The following is a 23,094-nucleotide window of genomic DNA, read 5'->3' as shown; positions in this document are numbered from 1 at the left end:
AAATGGTGTGTAACCCAACTGAAACAACAGATGGTATAAATCCTAGATTATAAAACAAACAGGGGTCAAAGTCACAGGTTGTAAAAAGAGATACTTGTCCTTCAGAGAGCTGTATTTTGTGTGTGTTTGTAAGTGTATGTGTGTATATCTTGTATGTATGAAAGTCAGGACCTCACTTCTTTGCCATGACTTATTAATGAGGAAATGTGACACTGACGTAATGACGAGAGTATTAATCACACATGACTCATACATACTCAAACACCTCTCAACTTCTCACTTGACAATATTGCTGTCACTTGCCTACTTATGCTAACGCTACCACTCATGACACTCTCCTCAACACTCACAAGCACAACACAGTGAGAGCTGGCGAATTCAGGACGAAAATGTAGAAGCTTATTTAAACGGCTTAATTTCTGACATTGAAGAAGAGTGTGATGTAAAAATAGTGCATTCCTGGATTACATTTGACAGACTGATGTCATTGCGGGTTTAATGCAAAGATTAAAGGTGAAAGTGAAAAAACAAGAGAAGCATGCACGCCTCGGTGCATTTGTGTGTGTGTCTCTAACCTCAATCTGTGTGGGTAAATTGTGACAGACAGTGTCCAGCAGTGTCTGTGTGGGTTTGTCTCTGCACATCAGCACCAGCTCCAGGTCCATGTCGCCTTTGATCAGGAGTCCTTTGGCCACTAGGCCGATCCTCATCACTCCACACAACAAACCGCCACCGCTGGACTCCCTGTAAACATATAAATAAATAAATATATAAAGTCTTCTCTTGTATGAGATTTTAAGCTATGTGCATATGAACATTTTAATTCATAACTAGTAAATATCAAAGACAGAATCCATGCTTAGTTCTCAGGGAGTTAAATACGATGAAAGAGAAAAATAACCTTGTTATAAAATTAACCTACAATTTTGTGCGAGACCTGAAAAACAGAACCGCACTGCAGGCATGAAGTCGACTCAACGGGAGATCCAAACCTCTTTTCATCAGCGTAATATCTGAATCTCTAACAAACACAAAAGTGTTTGAAAGATTGAAATACTAAAATTCCAATTCACACAGCAAAATAAGATCAGACCAAGCAATTCAAGATATCAATGAAAACTACTGAACCATTAATAAAAAGATTCAAGAAGAAGGAGCCACCAGTGGAGGCTGTTTTATATCCTGTTGAGCAACATATGCTCCTTCTATCTCAGAGAAGTGTGTTTACCTCATTTCTTCCTTCTGCATAAAAAAGTATTTATGAACAGTCTCTGTGAGAAGTAAACAACACTAATAAGTGCCAAAAATCTTTGGTCAGTGACTCAGTACTCTAGGTTGCAAAAGAAGAATAAACACAAATCTAAAGTTGTTTTTTTTGACCTAAGAATTAAGAAACCCAGGCTTCTCAACTGTGCCTTTCTTTTTATAAATGCAGCTATTTGCCACAGAACTTCCTCAACATGTGGAGAAATATAACAATCTTATCTTTTGTAAAGTCCCTGGTGGCTCAAGGTGATGACATCTCTCTAGGAAGTCATTTCCCCTGTACAAACCCTAAACTAAATCCACAACTTGTACATTTGACACTTTAGTGTTTAAGTGAGGAGTGAACTCTCATTTAGGAGGCACCAAATGTGAGAATGCAAATTTCAGAGAATAGAGCAGATAACTGTCCGTAGCAGTGTTGGTGTGGATGTCATGTCTCCATGCCTCCTGCATGCTCCACCCAGGCATAGACACATGTTAACTTTATTTTTAGTAGTGAGAATACTTGATTGATTATTATTATGCTGATGTGGTCTGAAGCTCATGTGTGAAAATGTCTTTAGTGAGCTTTAAAGGCATAGGTATATTTACCGAACTGTTGATGTAATACATTAAACGTCTTTGGTTATGGTTTGTAGGTTTGACAAAATAATCATTTTGTGTTTGAGTGGCAAAATAATCCATTAACTGAAAAAAACATCAACAAAAATCACAAATTAAAGCCCCACTGTGTGTTTCTTCTGCCTACCTGTAGCAATCACTTGAATCCTCAGTTTCTTCGCTGGGCTCATCACCAGGGTCGTCCTCCTCTGTGCTGTCTGCTGGTTGGCTGTCAAACTGGTTGTGGACATCGCAGCTGCTCTGATCCAGCCAATCAGAGACATGTTTGAGGGCACACTCGACAGTGGATACCAGTGTCTGAACTGCTTCCAGCTCTTGAGAGGAGGGGTAGATGGTGGAGTGTTTCGCCATGACGTGGCGGTCATCGTTACTGAAGGAACGAAAGGACCTCTGAAAGGGAGGATGACAAATAACAGAGAGATTAAAACGTACAGGAACCACTAACACACAGGCTTGCATACCTGTAAATGAACACGCATAAAAACACCTTCCTTTCCCTGCAGCAAGGACATTCTTTAACAGCAGATTGAGCTTTAATCCATCAAACAAACACTTTGGACTCCCTGCTAAGGACTCACTTTATTCATAATAACAACAAACAACAAAAACAAAAAAAAGCCTTTCACACAAAATTAAAATGCAACACAGCTATCCCACCAAGTGTGCGTGCAATTGGCTTTTTTGTCTGTCCAAGTTGCTTTTGTGCTCACAGAACATGTTATCTCTTTTATAGGGAAGAAATTAATTCTAACTTCAGTGACAGCTCCTATTTACTGCCACTGACCCTAGCACAGGGGTGGGCAATATCAGTCCACGAGGGCCGGTGTCCCTGCAGGTTTTAGATGTGTCCTCGAACCAACACAGCTGATTTAAATGGCTAAATTAGCTCCTCAACATGTCCTGAAGTTCTCCAGAGGCCTGGTAACGAACTAATCATGTGATTCAGGTGTGTTGACCCAAGGTGAGATCTAAAACCTGCAGGGACACCGGCCCTCGTGGACTGAGATTGCCCACCCCTGCCCTAGCACATATGCACATATGCACACGCACACATGGCTATCAGAAATTCATCTCACCGAGTCCATTCCACATGTCAGTCAGATATTCTGGCCTTGGGAATTCATGTCAGCTCTTCACATGCTCGATTCTACTTGGTAAGAGGTTTAAGGGGGAACACCACAGCAGAAAGATATCAGGTGCAAGGCTTCAGAAAAGGGTAGCACAGAGGGAGGGTAAATGACAGAATATAGAAGGCACCTACCACCGAAGCCAAGAAGGAAGAGAATAGATAACAACAGAGGAGTGTGAAGGGAGCAGTGCAGAATCTTTAACAAGGATAAATGACAGAAATGCTTGTGCGACCAGAGGCTGAATTCAGAGACAAATTGGCGACGTAAAGAGAAGAAGGAGAGGAGCAGGTGGAACGGTGCCTTTGTGATTTGTGTCCTGCAGTTAATACCACCAGATGGGTCCGCGGTGCTTATGTGGATTCATATGAAAACACTCCTCATCCTTTCACAGAGTTCAGTGGATAGAGGTTTACAAGGCTAACTGTTCAGCGGGGAAAAACTGCAGTGCTAAAGTATTTAAACATCTGAGTGTTATGCATTAGCTATTCTAATTTTGCTCGGCATAATTGCATTGAAAATGTATTACAATCTATTATCAATGCATAAAATTTGCTGCAATACACATAATGTAAAATCTCTGCGGCAGCTGTTTAATTAATAACAGGAATACTCATACAAGAGATAATTAATATCTGTTGTAAGACATTATTTCAGTTCTGTTCTTGAGTGCTTGGATGGTTAGGAGCAACATCACTTCTGTTATAATCTCAATTTCAGCTCTCTTTCACTGTCTGGATTTTTTTGTGACCGTACATGAAAATAGAACACCAGCTAGAGTCATCACTGTGGCTTTCATGTTGCTTATTTTCGACTTTTCTCTTCTACTGCTATGATCATTGGAATTCTTTTCGGTTTGTCTATTTTTACTTCCCTCGCTTTGCTTTCTCCTGTTTTAAAAAAATGTAAAAATTTTAAAAAAGAAGTCAAGATATTGTTTCATGATTGCTTGGATCTGAAGGATGGGGTTCATTTTTAAACAGTCGGGGTTATCATATTGTTCTGGGGAGCCCGAGGTGCATACGACACATACAGTTCAAAACGAGGGTGCTGTTAGTAAGCTGTAAAGCTGACCTGCTTATCTCCAAGACCCACATTTTCCTTTATTCACTGCACACACATACCCACATCTACTCAAAGAGAACCACACACCAGGCATCAGAAACAGCACGCAAACACATGCCCAGAAGTGATGAGCTTTTTCAAGTAGCATTCACAGTATAGCATGAGTGCTACTATCAATCTACTTGAAATCCAAGGACCGCCTTCATGCATACACATACACTCAGTCGTGTTCCTATCACTTGACAGGACATCACAATGATTGATATTCATTTTCTGTGGACCTATGCTAGCCCGAACCCCAACCAGTACCATCCTAGCCTTAACCTTAAACCAATGCTTTTGGCACAGCAAGCAACAATTGGAAAACATTTTCTCTTCAAAACAAAAAAACCCCTTTGTTTGCAGATGAAAGTTGGCCACAAATTTTTAATAACATTCCATTTAGTGAAATTTACCTTAAAACAGATTTCTTATAAATGACTGTATAAAGTGTATTGTTGTTACCAACTACAGATGGCTGATTATCAATAATAATTTAATCTAACATGAAAGCCAGTGAATGTATCAAACTGATGTGGGAGCAATATCCTGGCACACAAACAAATTACCATCAAAACACTAAAATATGGAACATATTAGGGAAGCTATGGGGATTCATAACTAAAGATTATTTTAAATAAACAAAACAAAAACAGAGTGATGTACCATACTGTTCAGAAGTTTTCTCATATGTCCTGCCTGATGTTTGCATTTGGATTTGTGAGCTTTTCCCTCAATTTGAAGGTGTTCTTTATTCACTGTAGCCTGTTGACAAATTACATTGCAAGTATGGTTCTTAAATGGATATCATCCTTTCTGTATACTTCTCTCATACATTTTAAAACTAATAATCAAAAATTTGCTATAATATTCTTTAGAATATATTACTGATATTGTCAAAAATGCCACAAACAGGCAGACGGATATTAAACAAATAATATATACACTCTAAATATAGGAAGCAGCTGCAAGAAGATATATTACAAGAGTATGTGTGTGGAAGCTTATGCCTGACAGGTGTGCTGACCTGTCACAGAAAGAAGAGTTTAATATTCAGAAATATGATATCTTATTCTTTGGAATATCTGTCAAAAATGTCACAGATTTATAGGATGGGTGCTGTAATAATGATGCAACATAATGGTAAAAACACCAGTACTTAGGGTGCTGTCTGGCTCACATGGTTGAGCAGGTGCCACTAAAGAGGCCCGTGTCTGAGTCCACCCCAGACTGCATGCCATGCTCCCTGCTTTCTTGTCTGCTTTCTGATAAAAAGAAGCCTGATAAACCCCACTAATGTTTCAACTTATTTATAATGTGCTGGTCAACTTCAAAATCAGCATACCTTTTCCTCAAACAATCAAGATTTCTCAGTAGAAAATTGTATATAAATTTTAAACAATTTGAAAAGCACTGTTATATTTAACAAAACATCCCAACTTTGCTAAGGTGCTTTAATACTAAATAGTCCAATTTGTATTTCAACTGCTGACACTCTTTCAGTAGAGCGAGTGAGCTAAAGCCATTAACAGAATGACGAACCAACACTGCAGCCTTACAGCCTCTGCAGCTCAGTATAACGAATGTCACAAGAACATTTAGCAGGGTTACACACTCCAGTCACAGTGAATCGCTAACAGTCTGGTAAGACAAACTGGTGGAGTAAATTAAGACAGCTTTAAAGAATATACCACCAATAAAAACCCATTATATCATATCTTAATTTGGAGTACCGAGGCTTAAACGGCCAGGTTGAATTTTTTAATTCAGTAAGTTTGGTGTGGTTTCAACTGCTGTCTTCTCAGGTTATGCGCATAAGTTCTCTGTCTAAGTTATCTGTGAGATGGCCCCATTGGTGGGACACAGACAGCCAGGTGACATAGCAAGACATAATAAAAAAAGGTCTGAGAATGTGTAGAAACAGCTGTTTAACAAACAGAACACATGAACAATTTTTATCAATTAAAAGTGCATTATTTCTCTGAATTAATAAACTTAAGAGAAAATGATTGTACCTTCTGTGAGAGTATCTTTGTGTACCTAAAGTGCAGTGACTACCTCATATTGTGTGTCTTCTCAGAACAGTGTTTAACAGACCGACGGTTGCAAACTTTATGAGCTGTTGCTAATGGAAGCTTCTGCAGCCATAAACCAAATTGCGAGGAGAGTGTCTGTATCTATGTATGTGAGCAAGAACTACTCGACCTGCAAGGGCGGGGGGAGTTGTTACCCAGCTGCTCCGATCACCAAGTAAATCAGAGCAGTTAAATAGGGCTCACTGTAAAGAATCAACCCCCTGAGTCAGTGTGTACTGACATGATGTTGTGGACATTTAGTAAGATGATAAGTATGTTGAATGAGTTTAGAGATTTCTCAGTTTCACAGGTGATTTTGGAACGTTTTGATCAATATTCATTTGCATTGGCAGGTTGATGATGTACCATCAGTCTGTTAGGGATTACCGAGATAAACCTGACTGCTATATAAATTAGAGGTCAATTGGATAGTATGCTTCCCAGTCCTGCGAGCATGTGTGCGTATCACACATGATAATTAAAACACGAGGATCATGATCTCGATATCTGCAACAGCCCCCAGTGTCAAAATCTGTTTGTGTCCAATATCAGCACATTATGTTTTGGTATGCATTTTAATGGCAGTTGGAAAATAAAGTCTGTGTATAAACAAAAACTTGCTGGGTATTAGAACGTATTTGCTATTATTATGAATCTCGGGACTGTTCTCGCAGACGTTCAGGTTTAGAGACGTTCAGGTCTCTCACTGTTATTGTTAATTGGAACGTGTAATGCAGCTGTTACTGAGCCGTGTCTGCTACTAATGATCTCTGGTGACTGTTTTTGTTTAGGGGTCGTTAATGCTAGACATGATATAGTAAGGGTGTGATGAAAATTGAATCATGTACTATATTAACACAGTTTAAACATAACTTTACTGTTTAACTACAAAGATCATTCCACCAGAGCTCTCACATTATGGATGAGAATTGGGAGCTGGTTCCTGACAGTCTATCCCATCGAAGCATGCCTCCAAGCTTATGATGGCATATTTTTGTGGCACAATCCAAAGGAGGAACATCAAATTCACTGGGTGGCACTGGTATGACTATCCAAGCCTATCAAGCATCCAAAATAACTAACACCATTGTGAAGTAAACTTTCACCTGGCATTCTTTCCTGAAAACTGAATTAGAAAGACGCACATTTTTAATAGTTAAATCCTAACTGTCTGCAAGCCACCAGCACACACCATGCTGTGTATGTGTGTACACATATACCTTCATATGCCATTGTTGCATGAAGCTTTTAGACCACACACTTACCGATTACACTCCATTTCAAGCTCTGGTGAAGCTAACCAGCTGGCAGCCCGATGTTACATAACTGCATTACACAGCATTTACAGCTTAATGTTTACTCTATTAGCATGCAGATACACCGATGCAAGACAATTTAGTATATGTCACAGCAAAAATCCAACAAATATTTAATACTCGCATCACACCTTAAATTTGGATGAAGTACGCACATGAAACCCACACAATCACATCGAACGCAGTGTGTCTGACACACACACACACACACACACACACGCACACACACACACACACACACACACACACACACACACATTACTTTCATTACTTCCATCCATCACCGCTCATTCAGTCCCTAATGCTCTGCAATAAAACCATTTGAGTTCAAGGTGTTGCAGCCAGGCACGCACCCTGCCAGTAGCAGCTACTTCACACAAGAAGCATCAGATTCTGATGTCTTTCCTCTCCATTACTGCCAGTCTCTTTTAGGCTCCCCCTGACTTATCCTGTCTCTCTGTAGCCATATGCTATAAATTATGTGACCCAATGCCAAGGACAAGACTTGGTGGAGCAATATTAGTTGCATTGGGAAGGAGATAGGGACACATTTATAGCCAATTATTTTTCAGTGTACTTCATGTGTGTGTTTGCTCACACGGGTGGGGGGGGGGGGTGTCTGATGAGATGTGTGCTTTTCCTTTTAATAAGGCATGTGCCTGACATGATATGTGAGTGCTCAGCACACAAAACAAGGTAACGTGAGGAGAGACTATGAGATAAGGGAGAAAAGAGGACCAAACAAAGAAAACAAAAGTGACACATCTGCAGGAGATGGAGGGAGGTCAGAAAAGAAGGATTTTAATATTTTCACCAGGCTACAGAGGAAACAAAGATTTGTTTGTACTGTAGCTGACAACACAGGCCACGGTGAAGCTACTCTAAAACCCAGAAAAACAAATCACCACCTATAAATATCTGGGAAAAAACAAATCAGAAGTGGTGCTTGTGAAAATGTCACATGTCTTTAACACCACATGAAACCACGAAGAGTCGAAGGAGATAAAGAGCTGTCACAATAGAGGCCTTGAGTGAAGGGACAAGAAATACTAAAAAAACAAACATCTCGGTGCCTCCTCTGCAACATCCAACAGCCTAGGGGAGATTGCATTAAAAATTCAGCCTGTGATTTATCTGCACTCTGCTTGGCACGCTGGCCTGCCACACTCCTCTATTCTGTTTTATTGTTCACTCCCTTTTCCTCGCAGTTTTTCAAATTACGCACACATGGTCACAATAGCAGGGTACACATACATCAAAATATATAAACAAAAATCACACTCCATGCTGCAGCAAAATATCAAATAGGTACTTCATAGCAAGCATCTCAAGAGTTCTGATAAACATGGGATGAAATGGGAAATGGAGACTACTATAAAACCTTATGGCGTGTTAAGCATGCCATTAATATTATCAAATGTGCTTCAGCCAGGATGACATTCATCTAATTTATCTAAAGCCTGGTGTAATCAGTCAAGCTTATTTACCCCCCCAATCCAAAACTACAGTACCCATCCTACTTTGTGATAAAGGATTGGATTTTTTTTTTAATCTCTGTCCTTTGCTCCTGGTAATGTGTCAGCATGGCTTATAGGTATATTGCCTGCCTGTAAAATATAATGACCTGGGTGCTTAAAGCAAACGAACTGACACTGCACTGTTTTGGGGGCACACTTACAAAGTATTAAATAATGGCATATCTGCACATGAAAAATATACCAGAATATTGTGTATAAAAAACAAATAACATGAGATTATGCCACTTTGAAAAACATAAAAATGATACAAACTTTAATTTAGTTTTCATATGCCTACTATTAAATGTAAAAAAACAAATGAACAAACAGTGCTTCACATTTCAGATTCGAAAGTGCACTCCCCAGAAATGAAGGAGTTAACAAATAAAGTACAAGGACACAACTAGGGCCTCAATCCCACACACCTAGAGACTGGTTGGTGACTGGTAACCACCAGTTGCTAGGGAAAAATGAGTATTTATCGACTGGTTACTAGTGTTAGGGTGCCTGGGTCATCAACCCAGTGTTTTGCGGTTTTGGTTCTTTGATTTTGTTTATTTCATTATATTATGGGTTATAGGTTTATTCTTAGTTTAGGTTTTCTATGTGGGTTTTGTTAGAGTTTAGTGTTCTGGTTTTCTGTCTGTGATCCATAGTTGCTGTCTCCCCTGTCTGCTGTATCCCCGTGTCAAGTCTGCGTGTCTGTGTTATGTTTCCTGTTTTACTTTGAAGGTCCATGTCTTATGTTAATGTGTCTGGTTTTGCTTCCTTTGTCTCGTTAGGCCTGAGTTGCCCCAGCTGTGTTTCCCTCCTGTTTCCCATTCCCTGATTGCTCCCTCTGTGTATTTAAGCCCTGTGTTTCTCTGTGTCGCGATCTACCCTTATCTACCCTCATTCATGCTGCCCGCCCGCCTGTTGCCAAGGGAATACACAACCAGTCTCTAGCCCTGTATGAGTGGGACCTAAACATTAAGGTAGACAAATACAGAATAAGGAACCACAAACAAAATTTTGGGCAGGTGTATTTATCAAATCCAGAAAACTCAAAGGTTGAAGAAGCTGTTTGTGTACTTTCTGTTTTAATACAGTGACACCCTTGCCAAGGTCAGTATTTGCTGCATCACCAAAACTCGGGATTAATCACAGTACTGTTTTTGCAACACAAGCATGCACTGGTCGTATTAAGCTTGGTTATTTATGAGCTCAGTCATGTGACCTCTTCTGTAATGTCCAGCCTCAGCACCTTCAGTAACATCTTGTTTTCTTTCCATTTCTATCAATCATTCATGATTATCCTCCCTAGCACCTTTTCCCTTTCTTCCTTCTTTATTTCCTTCCTCCCTGCTCTACAAACCACTCTTCCACTTACTTTGTTTTTGTCCTCATTTTTCCTCCATTCTCCTCTTGTTCTAGTTTTTAATAATTCATCTTATGCTCTACTCCCCTCCCCCCTCAGGGGTACAGCTCCCACTGTCACAGGCCAAGACCATTAATCAATCCCTTCTCTCACTTGTGCTCTACCTCTCTCAGGCTCTTAACCTTCCTTTTCTACCCCACTTTTTTGCTTGCAACATCCTTTATACTTTTCATGTCTCATGCCCCTGTCCCTGATTTATGTTTTTATGGTCTTATCTGCTTCCACTTGTCATCCTCTCCCTCCTCTATTCTCTTTGATCTCTTCAGCCAACCTCTCCTCCTCCTAAACAACATGGTAGTTCTTTTTATGGCATCTTTTTCCTTGTGTAACATCTCTCTCACTTGTGCCTTTGCTTATGTAAGGAACGAACCTCAAATCTACGCCTCATTCAGCATGTCAGCAAGTGACTGCGCACTGGTGTAATAATGTAGAACAAGTATTATGAAAATATAAAAAAGAACAAATCTGCAAAGTTACAAGAATGTCATCTAGAAAATGCCAAACAATGATTAAACCTTCATTTTTCTCTCTTTCTGTTAATCACCACCCACCTTTTCCTTGACTGTTCTTCATTTTTATAACTTCCTTTTCCTCTTTCATTCCCTTCTCCTCTTTTCCCAACAATAATGATTAGGTTCAAATTTTCTACTACGCACTCAAAAACTCCTGTCAGCACACTCTATTATCAAGTATCTCTCTATCTCTGACACACACTCTCTGTTGTCATGTCTAGTACAACTTATCTTACATCATACAATCTGAAGAAGTCCTTTCTCTACTGCCGATAATGCACTAGCACAGCCACACACACACACAAGCCTCCAGCACTTCCAGACACAGTCTATTACCATGCCTGCAGGAGGAGTGGTCACTTGTTTCCTTCCTGCTGACGGTCACTTCTGGAGTTGCCGGGCACGTGGTGGGGTGCAGAAGCAAGGTTACCGGTCAGGATGTTGATGCCACGTTGCTTCCGCTCCTCATGTGCTCTTCTTCTTTAACTCTGGCTGCCACTCTACAATAGGGAAGTTCTGATAGATGGAAAAACAAAAAAGAAGGAGAAAAGGATGAAAGTTTGATCACAAGAGGATGTGTGACAGATGAATTACAAGGCCATTTCTTCTCAGACACAAAATAAAAACAATCAAAAAACAGATTAATTATGACTGCATGCTTACCACACACACTCGCATCTGCAACCTACATCTGTCTAAGCCAGCTGAACTCACTTGCACTCACTCGCTCTCTGTCTCTCACTCACATGTACACAGTCCTGTCAGCAGGGATGCAAGGTCTGTCCTTGTGTAAAAGATCTGACAGATTGGCTGATTGGCGGAGCTAGGCATGTGGACACAAACACAGGGACACGCACGCACAGGCCTTCATTCATTTTTCATCAGCTGGCAGGAGTCCGAGGGTGGGAGATGTATTACAAATGTGCTTGTTTTCATACGCTGGTTACACGCATCACACGCTCTCCTTGATTCATACATGTATGCAAACCAGTCGACACTTCTATAAGATGCTCTTTATTGTCTTTATCTGTAAAAAGACATAGCTGCATTGTGTCACTAGATTCAGCGTAGTGCGATATTTTCAACCACTTTGTAAGCGGATACGATGCCAAAACTGAAATCACTTTGGGACTTCTGCTTTATCCTAAAGTAGTGAGTTTCAGTTCACTGCAGGTTGAACAACAAAGAGGGAGAAACTTTTTTAAAAAAGAAGAGGTTGACAAAACTCAGAAGTGGACCTAAAAATACAGTGTTTAGGGCTTGGTGAAGCAGGCTGTTATGTTGCAGAGCGCGCCTTCCAAAAACTGTGACGGTAATGATTCTTCTAACCTTATCTCTTCCTGGCTTTTAATACTTTCAGAGAAATAAAAACAGAAGTGACAGTAAAGAAATACTGAAAAGAAAAGACGTAGAGAATCTGCAGAAACTCAGAACACACAAGAACAAACAAATGACAAATGATTCAACAGCTGCTCAATATGACCTTTATGGTTTTCTAAAGCTTTTATAATCACTTCATGACTATAAAAAGTAAATCAAAGCGACTACTACCTTAGCTCATCTTATGGCTCCGACTAAATATCCCGTGTTTCTATGAAAACGCAGGCCAGTTTTATCAGCATGGAGCAAGCTGAGGTGAACAGATACACAACGTTCCTATTCACAAAATGAAATGTCAACAGTATCACTAGTGACAGTACACAGGCGCATCTGGCCACACTCAACCCAAAGCAATGACATTTACAGAGCTGTGCATGTCTGAATGTGCTCACACAAACTGGCTGCTCAAAGCCCTGCCAGACTCAGGGGGCTCAAGTTCACGCCGGTGCGGGACAGTCCACCACTATTCCTTCACTACATTTTTTATATGAATACAAAAACAAAAATGCTGCAAACAAGATCTTTGTTATGACTTACACAACAGAGAACAAACAGCACTTGAAAATAAGAAAAATAAAACAGTAAAAAAATAACGGGTTGCAGCTGCAACGCTCGCAGTTTATCTTCAAATAAAATGCTTACATTTTTTTTTCCAAAATGTTGACAGATGTTAGAATTAAATCAATAAAGTAAAACTGACTTCTGATCTGAGGACTAAAAGTGCAGGAAATCTAAAAAGGCAGCCAACATTAACACTATAAGGGCAGAGTCTCATCACTAGATTTGGTTTTGGTTGAGAAACACAATCTGAGATATCAGATTTTGCAGGGATATGGAAAACAATGCAGTAGGATACAAACCAAGACAAAATGAAATCAGCTGATATTATCAGTCGATACTGACCTATTACGTATATATGAGAAATGATATCAAGGTCTTCCTATTGCAATATGAAAGCCTTTTTGTTTTTCATTGAGATAGTGTAATAAACAAAAAATTCTTGTTGTAATTTGGAAACAGTGTGCAGAGTGTCTTAATTGTTGAAAATACTACTCTGAAGCACATGGAGCAGACAGGCAGACACTAAAGGCACCAAAGGGTTCTAGTTGGGTGAAGTCAGGGGGCAGAGAGCATAAACACACTTGTTATTTTTCAATCCCTCCTGGCTTAGACCTGCTGGGGGATTAAACTGTGGTGATGTTGTAGCCTCTGAGAAAAGTGAGTGAGACCCACGAAGAATGAGAACAAGAGAGGAGAAAAAGAGAAAAGAGTACACGATGCAGTGAACGGCTTGAGAAAAATGACAGAATTGGAATTGGCCATGTATAGGAGCATGTAGAACAGAGAGAATGGCTAAAGGAGGAAAGTGGTAAACTATGGGACAAGTATAAAGTGGTGCAAGATGACAGGGGAATCGGATAAACAACAACTCCAGATATTGAGCTGGCCCCTCAGGCGAACAGACTCCACCAGAAGCAGCAGCTCATTTTCTCTCCAGCTCTCCCTCTCTGAGCCACTGGCCGCTGGCCTAACTATTACCTCCTCAATACACCTGGCAGCAGCAGCAGCAGCAGCAGCAGCAGCGCCTGTGTCTGCGCACTTGTGTTTTGCCAGTTAACTTACAGCCAGTGCTAGTCGCTGGAGGGAGCGAGGGAGATGAGTTTTCTTCCAACATGCCTTGGCCACTTAGGACTGTATGCACATGATAATAGAGCACACAAACACAGGAAAATAGAATCACCCTGCCAAGAAGCATAATAACAAAGTGCCAGTCCCCATTTGATTCTCATTACCAGAACAATTCCGTAATAAACAACCCCATCAATCCCCTCTCTTTTACTTCTCTCTCATGGCAGTTTCCTTCTCATTTTTCTTTAATTAAAATCAAGTGTACAGTGATGAAAAACACAGTATGATAAATATAATCTAAAATATAATCTAAACCTAATATTAAAGAAGACTGAAAATGCTTGAAAAAGGACTGATTCTTCCCTTTAACAACATGTGGTCTGCTGTGTGCACAACCTCCTCTGTCTTCCACTGGGAGCTAGGGTGTCTAAGTAGACCAGGTTTTCACATGAATGGCTGTGTGCTGCCTGGACAAACTATATCCGCCTGTTTGTTTATAAACTCTCCTGTGGTGCTGGGCTCACACTGACCAATTATTACATTTTTCCTCTGCATCCACCCTCCATCTCTTTTTGTACACCCCTGCCCCCACTTGCTTCATCTTCCCTCTTATTCACACCATGCTGGTGGGTCATTAACACGTGATTGTGTGTTACTCTCCTGAGAAGGGCGGTGGGGTTGGGGACTGGCAGGGGCTTTACCTAATTAATGCTGGCTAGCAGTGGCTCATGGACATTAGCATGTGCACACACAGACATGGATATATCTGCAAATGGCACACACACATACACAGGCATACTTGCAGAAATGATCTCAGTTTCGTTCCAGTTACTGAATATATTCAACCCAGAAGTTTATGCATAGGGGAAAACACACCTGTAATATGCCCTTCCTTCTCCAAGAGTTTGTGACTACATCCATACAGAGAAGAAAGGAATAATGCAGAGGATAAGAAACGAGGGACGAGGACAGACAGAAAAATGAAGGCAAAATAGGAGGGAGATTGGGAATTAGCTGAGATGGCTCTGAGTAGCAATTTACACCTTTCTCATCTGATAACCATCAAATGTGATGAACGGTGGAATAGTCAGACTGAAGGGAGGGAGACAATTGACAAAAGACAGAGTGTGCTAATTAGCGTTGGCAGAGCTAATTTTCACAATGTATTCCCTTTCAGAGTTTAGTTTTTGTTTAGTATTTGCAATCAGATGAGAAGACCTTTAGGGCATTCTCTTCTAATATAAAATATGTTAATATTGTGTCCAATTATATCCAACTTTGATATTTGATATTTCTGGCATTTTAACAATATTGGTCCAACGAGCTCTACGGGAGGACAACGATCAGCCAATCTGTGATAAGGACAGGATCAATGCAATTTTCAAGCTGTTCTCAAGCGTCATCTAGCTCTGTGACCAAAGACAGAGATATTTTAAACAGCCAGTGTTTTGGGGACACGCGTGTCGTGGTAACTATTCAACATATAGAGAAACCCACACCACTATTTTTACTTCACTCTGCTCTAATTCTTAGAACCCAGCCAAACCAGTTAGTGGGGGATTTTAGTCATCAATGTCGACCTAAAATGATGCTAACATCAGGCAGATAAGTGGGTCTCTAGTGATTATTTAGGGGAATTTGAATGATCTCCCCCATGGAAATCAGTTAAAGTGGAGCTAATGTGACACTGATGATGGAAACTGAGTGGAACCAGCTGACAATTCTGTCTGATATCAGAGTAGATATTAGCATAAATTACAAAACAAACAAATGTTTTGTTGTCAACAAATATTTTGAAATGAGAAAAGTGCATTTTGCTTATGTTGAGAAAGTTGCAGAGAACTCCTAGATTACTGATTCGACATGAAAAACATGCGACTATAAGTAAAGAAGGTGTGGTGTCTTGCGCAGTATTAGTAAAAAGAAAGTATGCCCACTTTCAATTCCAAGATTTTACATATCAAGGCATGAAAAAATCACCTATTTCTTGAAATCAGTTAAATAGAACGTCAAATGTACAACAGATGAAATATTAAACCCTGTCAACATTTATTTAACAGAAATAGAAAAGCTGCAGAAGCAGTATATACTGTAGCTCACTATATCCCATGATTCAATAGCTTGTAGAACCTCATCTAGCAGCATTAGATGTGAATTAAAATAAAGTAATCATGTTTTGTATGACTATATGATTAGGGATGGGAATGTAACGAGTAGTCTATTTAATGTTTTGTGTAATATGTGTAATACATTATTTTTTTGAGTAACGACCCCAACACTAATCACAACAAAAAGTTCAGAAATACCTCTAACATGAACAAATAATAGGAATATCTAAGATATACTGCTTAGCGATGTTGGTGACACTCAAAGACGAGCCAGTGAGAACCCAATGAGAATCCATAACAGAATGAATAAGGAATCGAATCAATAAATGATATCAATAATTGGACTGGAATCGCTGAATTCTTATCACTTCCCATCCCTATATATCAGCCTCTCACATTGTTTTGAGTGCATGACTTTAACATTTACCATGCTAACTGAGAACTGTAGAGTCTGAGATGTAGCTCTTAGGTTTTTTTCAATTTCTCTGAGCATTGCATGATCTGACCTTGGGGTGTCTTGAATTTTTTGTTTTTGTAAATAATCTTTGTCACTGTAGAACGGTGGACATCAAACTGTTTGGAAATGATCTCACAACACTTCCCAGATTGATGGGCAGCAACTTTTTAAAAATCACTCCTGATGACCTTTGTCCTTGACACACACCTGAATGCTTCAGACCAGCAAACTGACAAAAAATCTGCTTTTAAAGAGGTGCTCACACTTGCTGATTATCAGATTGCTAACTTGAATTGATGGTTTTGAGATTAATCTATGCATTTGTGAGATAAAAGATGCTGCACGGCATGAGAAAAAGCTAAAACTTAATGTAGGAAGATTGCTGTTGCTTGTCATACCCTTTTTTTCTAAACAAACACATAAACTCCAGTAAAGCAGACCTGCAATCAGGCTAATCTCTTCAGGAAAATGAGCAGGTATAAATAAGAATGGTGTTTCTGGAAGCTAAGACTATGTTATTTTAAGTTGTTAAACTGTTGATTTTTCTCTCCCATAACTATTTGCAAGGCGTAGTATTTTAGGTCTCATGAATACTTTCCTCACCAACACAGTTTCCCACATATCTCCTTTAAATAAAACAGGTACACAGGCACTCAAACACCTGAAAGGCTGCTCAGGTACCTGAATAGCCAGTGTGTTATATCATTATTGATGTGTAGATATCTCGAGGGTGACTGGTGCCATAATGTTTGCATCTGGGAAAACATCTGCAAATGCGTGTGTTAATTAGTTAGACAAACATGCCACACAGAAACCAGCACACAAAAATAGCGCAAGACGTGGGTCCAGGCGGTACATAATATTCAGAATAAATTCAGAATCACGCACCAAAGCCATGTCTCTAAGCACCTTTGTTGAGATGAAGCATGCACAGTGTAAATAGGTGCTAGCTCACTGAGACGTCTGTTTACTCGGTCTATTTCTCGACTGCAGTGAGACAGCAGGGCAGATAGATCCAGACACAAATGGACAGACAGAAACACAGAAAGCGTTACAGTGAGATGCACATGGAGAGCTGTGGTAGAGAAGAGGGAAGGGGGTTTTTGACAGCAAAGGAGATAACACAGAGAAGCGGTGGCATGCTCAAAGGAGACACTAATGAGTGTGTTGTCTTTCTAAAAACATAAAAATGCACATCTGAATTTTGATGTCCTTTTTTTTCAATGTATGTTCCACCTCCAACCTTAGCATCTAATTTCTTGAATAAATTATTTTGATTTCCCAAGTTCATTGGATTACTTCTTATCTTTATTCTCTCGAGAAAGCATCTTTAATACCTTCATATCTCATACAGCAGATTAGACTATAGAATGACTATAAGTTGATTCTTCAAATATGCTGACCGAAATCGAAGTAGTAACTCAAATATAATCAGGCCTGTATAAGTCAGAGCTGAGGGCCTTATTTTACTGCTACAATAAAAACTCTGTGAACAAAGATTTGTTGATTGCTGTGATTGTTGACTTTTAAAGTACAGAATGGTAAGGACAACCTGCCAGGTGTATGGTTTTATTAAAGTCATCAAGGCAAACAACCACTGGAAGCATTATGAATATGTCAACAAAGAATGATGCTTAGACAAAGACTAAATAGCTCAAGTAAACAGCATTCAGCCTCAGGCTATAGGAGATTCTCCTTCCCATAATGAACTATGAGTTTCCTTCTATAAACACTCGATGATTTCCTTCTCAGACAAGACGTTGCATTTTGTGCTGTGTGCATTTAAAAAGAAGAGATGAAGAAAAGGACAGTGACAGAAACCAGGATGCAAAAACTGTCACACTTCAGGAAAATTAATGGGTCTTTGATATACCAAAAAAACACATACATGAGATGAAAGACACTTCAAAGGAAACCCTCTTTATTTAGGCCTATTGTCCTCATTATGACTGGAGAAGGTTTACTGGTGCTACTGTGGAGGCTGTGATCATCGTGCTCTGCAGACATGTCAACTGGTTGCTTTTGCATTTTCTTTTTTACCATCTATCAGTGGGAGAAACAACCTTCAACCACTCATTAACATTGCACAGTCTGTCCGCTAAACAGATAATCAAGACTTTCTTCACTGACAGGTCATTTTTGCTGCTGTTGTTTTCACCTTGTGTGTGTGTGTATGTGTGTGACTTTGTCATCATAGCAAAATGTGGTTCTGGTGAATGTTGGGGTTATTGCTCCAAATGCTAATCTATTAGATATTATTTTGAAAAAAACAAACAGCAATGGTTTTCTTACTAATTTACTCCCCTAAAGAAATGAGTTAATTGCACTACTAGTTACAGACTTTTTCATTAGGATGCACTTGGACTGAGATGCACTGTCACAGGAAAGAACATGTCCACAAACTGCCACAGTTGACACATACACATACTTCCCTTTAGTTATTTAGCCGACAGCAAAGCTTATGAAAGCTAGATTTCATTGTAGAAACAGTTATGCTATGAGACTCACTGCTCATCACTGCTTTTATTAGCAGCTGCTCGGCTACAGTCATACACATCCCAGTGGGTCTGGGGTTTGTCGCTACTAGCTTTGTTTTATCTTTGAGTTGATGTTTTGTTAGGAGGAGTGGATTGTCGATTCTGGCAGCTGTGTTCTTGACCTTTCGTGTAATAACAATTAATGTATACATCCACTCCTTAATAATTATAGCTCTGCTATTATTGAAGTGTTGGAGGAAAAGGGCATGTTTTGATTCTTTTTCTATCTGTTAATTGTACAGATAATTCAATAAATTATGTAATCTCAGTAACGACATAACTGTTTATGCGATTAGTGAATTTAGCACTGTGTTATATTGCTGTTTTGCAAAAACTGTAATATGATTATAGTAATCCAATAAATTGGAACTGCTGGCGACACTTGCTGTCCTAGGAAATAACATTTAATACTTTTATATGTACTTTTGGCAGGTGTTGTGTCTGTGATTGGACACATTCTGTAATACCCCAGACGGTCACTATTGTCTTTTGGGGTTTTTTTCTTGTCAATTCCATTCAAACCACACTGCTAACTTTGGGAACCTCACATTGAGTGTAATTAAGAGTCATGCCAACTGCAAATTGCAGCATGGAAACAGTGCCAAGGAGGAACCCATTAATACTATGACCCTCAATCCAGTCACCAAAATGGAGAGCACTGCTGATTTTCACGTAAGGTATTTTATTAAGATTAGTTTTACACCTGAGAATCATTGTGCCACAGCTACTTTCAACTAGACTCTAATCAAATGTTTGGTGGGTGTTGGTTTTATACTTCCATTGAACTGTTATGGTACAACCTATTTTCCAAGGAAATTAATTTGTAGACTAAACCTTTAATTGTTTTATTTGATTTTAATGAAAAGAGTTTTAACATTTGTATTTTCAGAAACGGCAGACTAGCAAACATATTGAGGTAAATGTTTATTGACATGTTTGAGAACAACCCATGTTGTAAGTCATCTGAATGACACGTTTACTAGACACACAAAGCACACATACAAATATTCATGGATACACAAACAATTACTTCACCTACTAACTCGCCTGATTTTCTGAATTCCCTGCTGATTTCACCTGATCTGTTCATTTTACCCTAGCTTTTCTTCTCCTCTTCTATTTTGGCTGCTGTTTTTCTTCAGTTCTTTTTCAGTCTCAGTCTCAGTATTCTTGGTATATTTAGTATCCTCACATACAGCATTTACTGGTTCATGTTTATTTATTATGTCTTTCAAGATGATTATTAATACTTGCACAATATAAAATTAATTTTATATCCAGAAAATCAATTTAGTACCAGAAACAATTTTAAAATGTGATGCATGTGATCTTTTTTTAATTGCGCAACATAAATTGGTGTTTTCATTGTTAATTGTTTGTCCTGCTGATATGATGACTAAAATGCGCAGATGCTAAGTTAGTAAAGACCAAAACAAACCATACCTAAAGTATTCTCTTTTGCAAGGACCTTGCAAAAGAGAATTGAAAGAGACAGATAATTTATGATACATCACTTTATTGACTAAAATTGATCTTTCAATTTGCACAATCAACAAGACAAGGCAAGGTCAACCTTTTTGAACCCATTAATTGATTTCTAAGGCCACATATGACCCTTTAGTTACCATTTTGATTCCTTCACCTCTTATTGTTGGGTGATGACTTTCTTGTGATCTGAAATTGTAGGCTGCAAAAATATGCATTTACTGCTTCTCTTGAAGAATGATAGTGTTCAGTTACCCTACAGGGAACTATAAATGACTACACTGTAGTTCTTCCTTGACTGGGTCCAGGTGCAGGGCAGGATAGGTCAGAGCAAAGTGCTGATGAGATGGGAGAAAGCATAGAAAATGCTGATGTTGCCTTTGCAAGGGAAATAGATAACATTGACAGGGGAGTGTTAGTCCCCTCGGTCGATTATTAAAATGGAGAAAGCTGAACGCGTATGCAGTTCCTGCTGACGGTAGGTCAGACCATCTACCTGTCTGTCTAGCCATTTATCTCTCAATCTCTCCATCTATGTGTAGAACTACAGACAGATATGTTTACTGTATATCTGATACGTATAGTATGTATTTGTGTATCCACATCAACTTACTCAACTCAACTGTATGAGTACTGTCCTGCGTCAGTGTGGGGAATAAATAGACTATCACTATGCCAGAACTGAAGCATGCTGCAACCGTGTGTGTGTGATAGAGTGTGTTCTGTGCGTGTGTGTGCACACTGGTAGGCTCCTGCTGTGCTGATTTCAGCAGGAACAGATGGTCCTGCCAGGCCTCTAGTGTGAGAGGACTTGTGAATGTGCATACTGTGTGTGTGTCCTGTTGATGTTCTCCTGTGTTTTTCCACAAATAATCTGCCACACTTACACTTCCTGTCTATTTTACATATGACTACACACATACACAGACCCACTGACACTGATTGTTGCAGTGTAAGTGATATCTTCGTGGTCTTTGGCCTACTTGTCTATTCCATTGACACTTAGCAGCTTAATCCTGCTTGAAAGGATCTTCACTGCTAAGCTCATGTTTGCCAACACACAAAGCTGTCGCGCCACCCACCACTTTGCTTGTGTGTGCCTGAGCAGGTCCGTGCATGTGCTACTGGTTATAAACACACATTACTGCTGCTAAAGGGTTAAAAAAATAACGTGAAGCACTGATGTGCCCAGTAAAATATATAAATGCACCAGAAACCAATAAAAAGGCTGGGCATCGCCAACAAACAGCTAATTAGCAAAATATAAAAGATTTTTGAATCAAGGTTACATGAAACTAGAACCCACGCCCAACAACTAATGCTTTGGTGATGAAGTCAGTTAAATTCCTCGATATAGAGCACAAAAATTACATAACATAAACCACTGTTACAAAGGAGTTGGGGGAAAAAAATAGGATGAAAATGTATAATTGCTGCTATTACCACTTTGACATTCCATTAACAACTTCAAATCCAATATCTTTTAATCCTAAAGGACTTTATCATACATTCTACAACTGCACTTTATTCATGTTTACCTGGAACTACGCTGGCAAAGATCCAGGTAAGGCCAAAGCCAAAAAAATGGGTCACAGAAAGATCAAAGTGCCAGATCTACTAACCAGGGCAAATTAGCAAGATGTCGCAATCGGAAACATACGCCGGTGGGAGTGGAAAGTTCTCTAGCTAATCTACTAGCAATGTGCTAATTCACAAAATCACATGCAGCCATTTCATTTCAGTAATAACACAATGCACCAAGCAACAGCGCAAAATACCATGTAAAAAACAAACTTTATAAGATTTATATATATCTTTTCCATATGGGGTATGATGTGCAGAAAAACATCAAATATTGTTAACTTCAGAATCCTAAACCATCCTTAACGTAATCAAAATGCATGCTATGCACTTGTTTGTTTGTTTGTTTTTTCCTTTATGTGATGTGAGGCTGTAGGTATTAAAATTTCAGATCATCTTAAAATGTTGAATTATTGAGATGAAATTTGGAGATAAAAATTACATTTTAACCCGATCAGAAAAAAGCTTTCGTACTTTCATAATAAAAAAGCAAAATCCTTGAAAGAGTTTTGGTGAGATGCTGATGCTTTTGTGTGCTTGGCATTGTCATTATGGATCGATTTCTGTTTAGAAATGTGTCAAAAAACCTGATACTCTGTAAGCTAAAAAGTAGCTCGGCTGACTGTAATAACAACTAAAAGACAGATCCTTCCATGTGCCTTGTACTGTGATTCTTCGCTTCCCTCTGACACCCTACGTTAAGCTCAGTTCTCTGAGTTCTGCTCTACTTCATCAAAATACCAGTATGTTTGAACACCATAAATATGACTTGCAAAGCCCTAAACAATTGGGGTGATGACTCAGTGAAGTGTGACAGAGCAGAGGCATAGATTTGGTATTGAACACACAGTTTTGAGCAATCCACCGGTGCTATTAGGTGGTCATTCTGACAACAATTTCATCTGGAATTCCAAATATATCAGCACTTCTGGCAGCAACTATCACCCTACATCAGACACAAA

The 23,094-nt window shown here is 39.3% G+C and overlaps 1 protein-coding gene across 4 annotated transcripts in view; it reads right to left on the bottom strand.

Moving 5' to 3' along the window:
* The window catches only part of strbp (spermatid perinuclear RNA binding protein), a 92,005-nt gene that overhangs the window by 28,968 nt on the left and 39,943 nt on the right, over positions 1-23,094 (bottom strand). For all 4 annotated transcript variants that reach the window (XM_063478751.1, XM_063478753.1, XM_063478754.1 and 1 more), the window contains exons 3-5: positions 11,292-11,471; positions 2,015-2,277; positions 576-744 (exon numbers count right to left, since the gene is read on the bottom strand). In XM_063478751.1, the coding sequence (XP_063334821.1) occupies positions 576-744; positions 2,015-2,277; positions 11,292-11,294 (435 nt within the window). In that variant the 5' untranslated portion in view covers positions 11,295-11,471. The remainder of the gene's footprint in view (positions 1-575; positions 745-2,014; positions 2,278-11,291; positions 11,472-23,094) is intronic.

This window comes from Pelmatolapia mariae, linkage group LG7, assembly GCF_036321145.2.
Source record: "Pelmatolapia mariae isolate MD_Pm_ZW linkage group LG7, Pm_UMD_F_2, whole genome shotgun sequence".
Classification (NCBI taxonomy): domain Eukaryota; kingdom Metazoa; phylum Chordata; class Actinopteri; order Cichliformes; family Cichlidae; genus Pelmatolapia; species Pelmatolapia mariae.
Note: the sequence above shows the minus strand (reverse complement) of the source record. Positions and strands in the feature narration are given on the sequence as shown.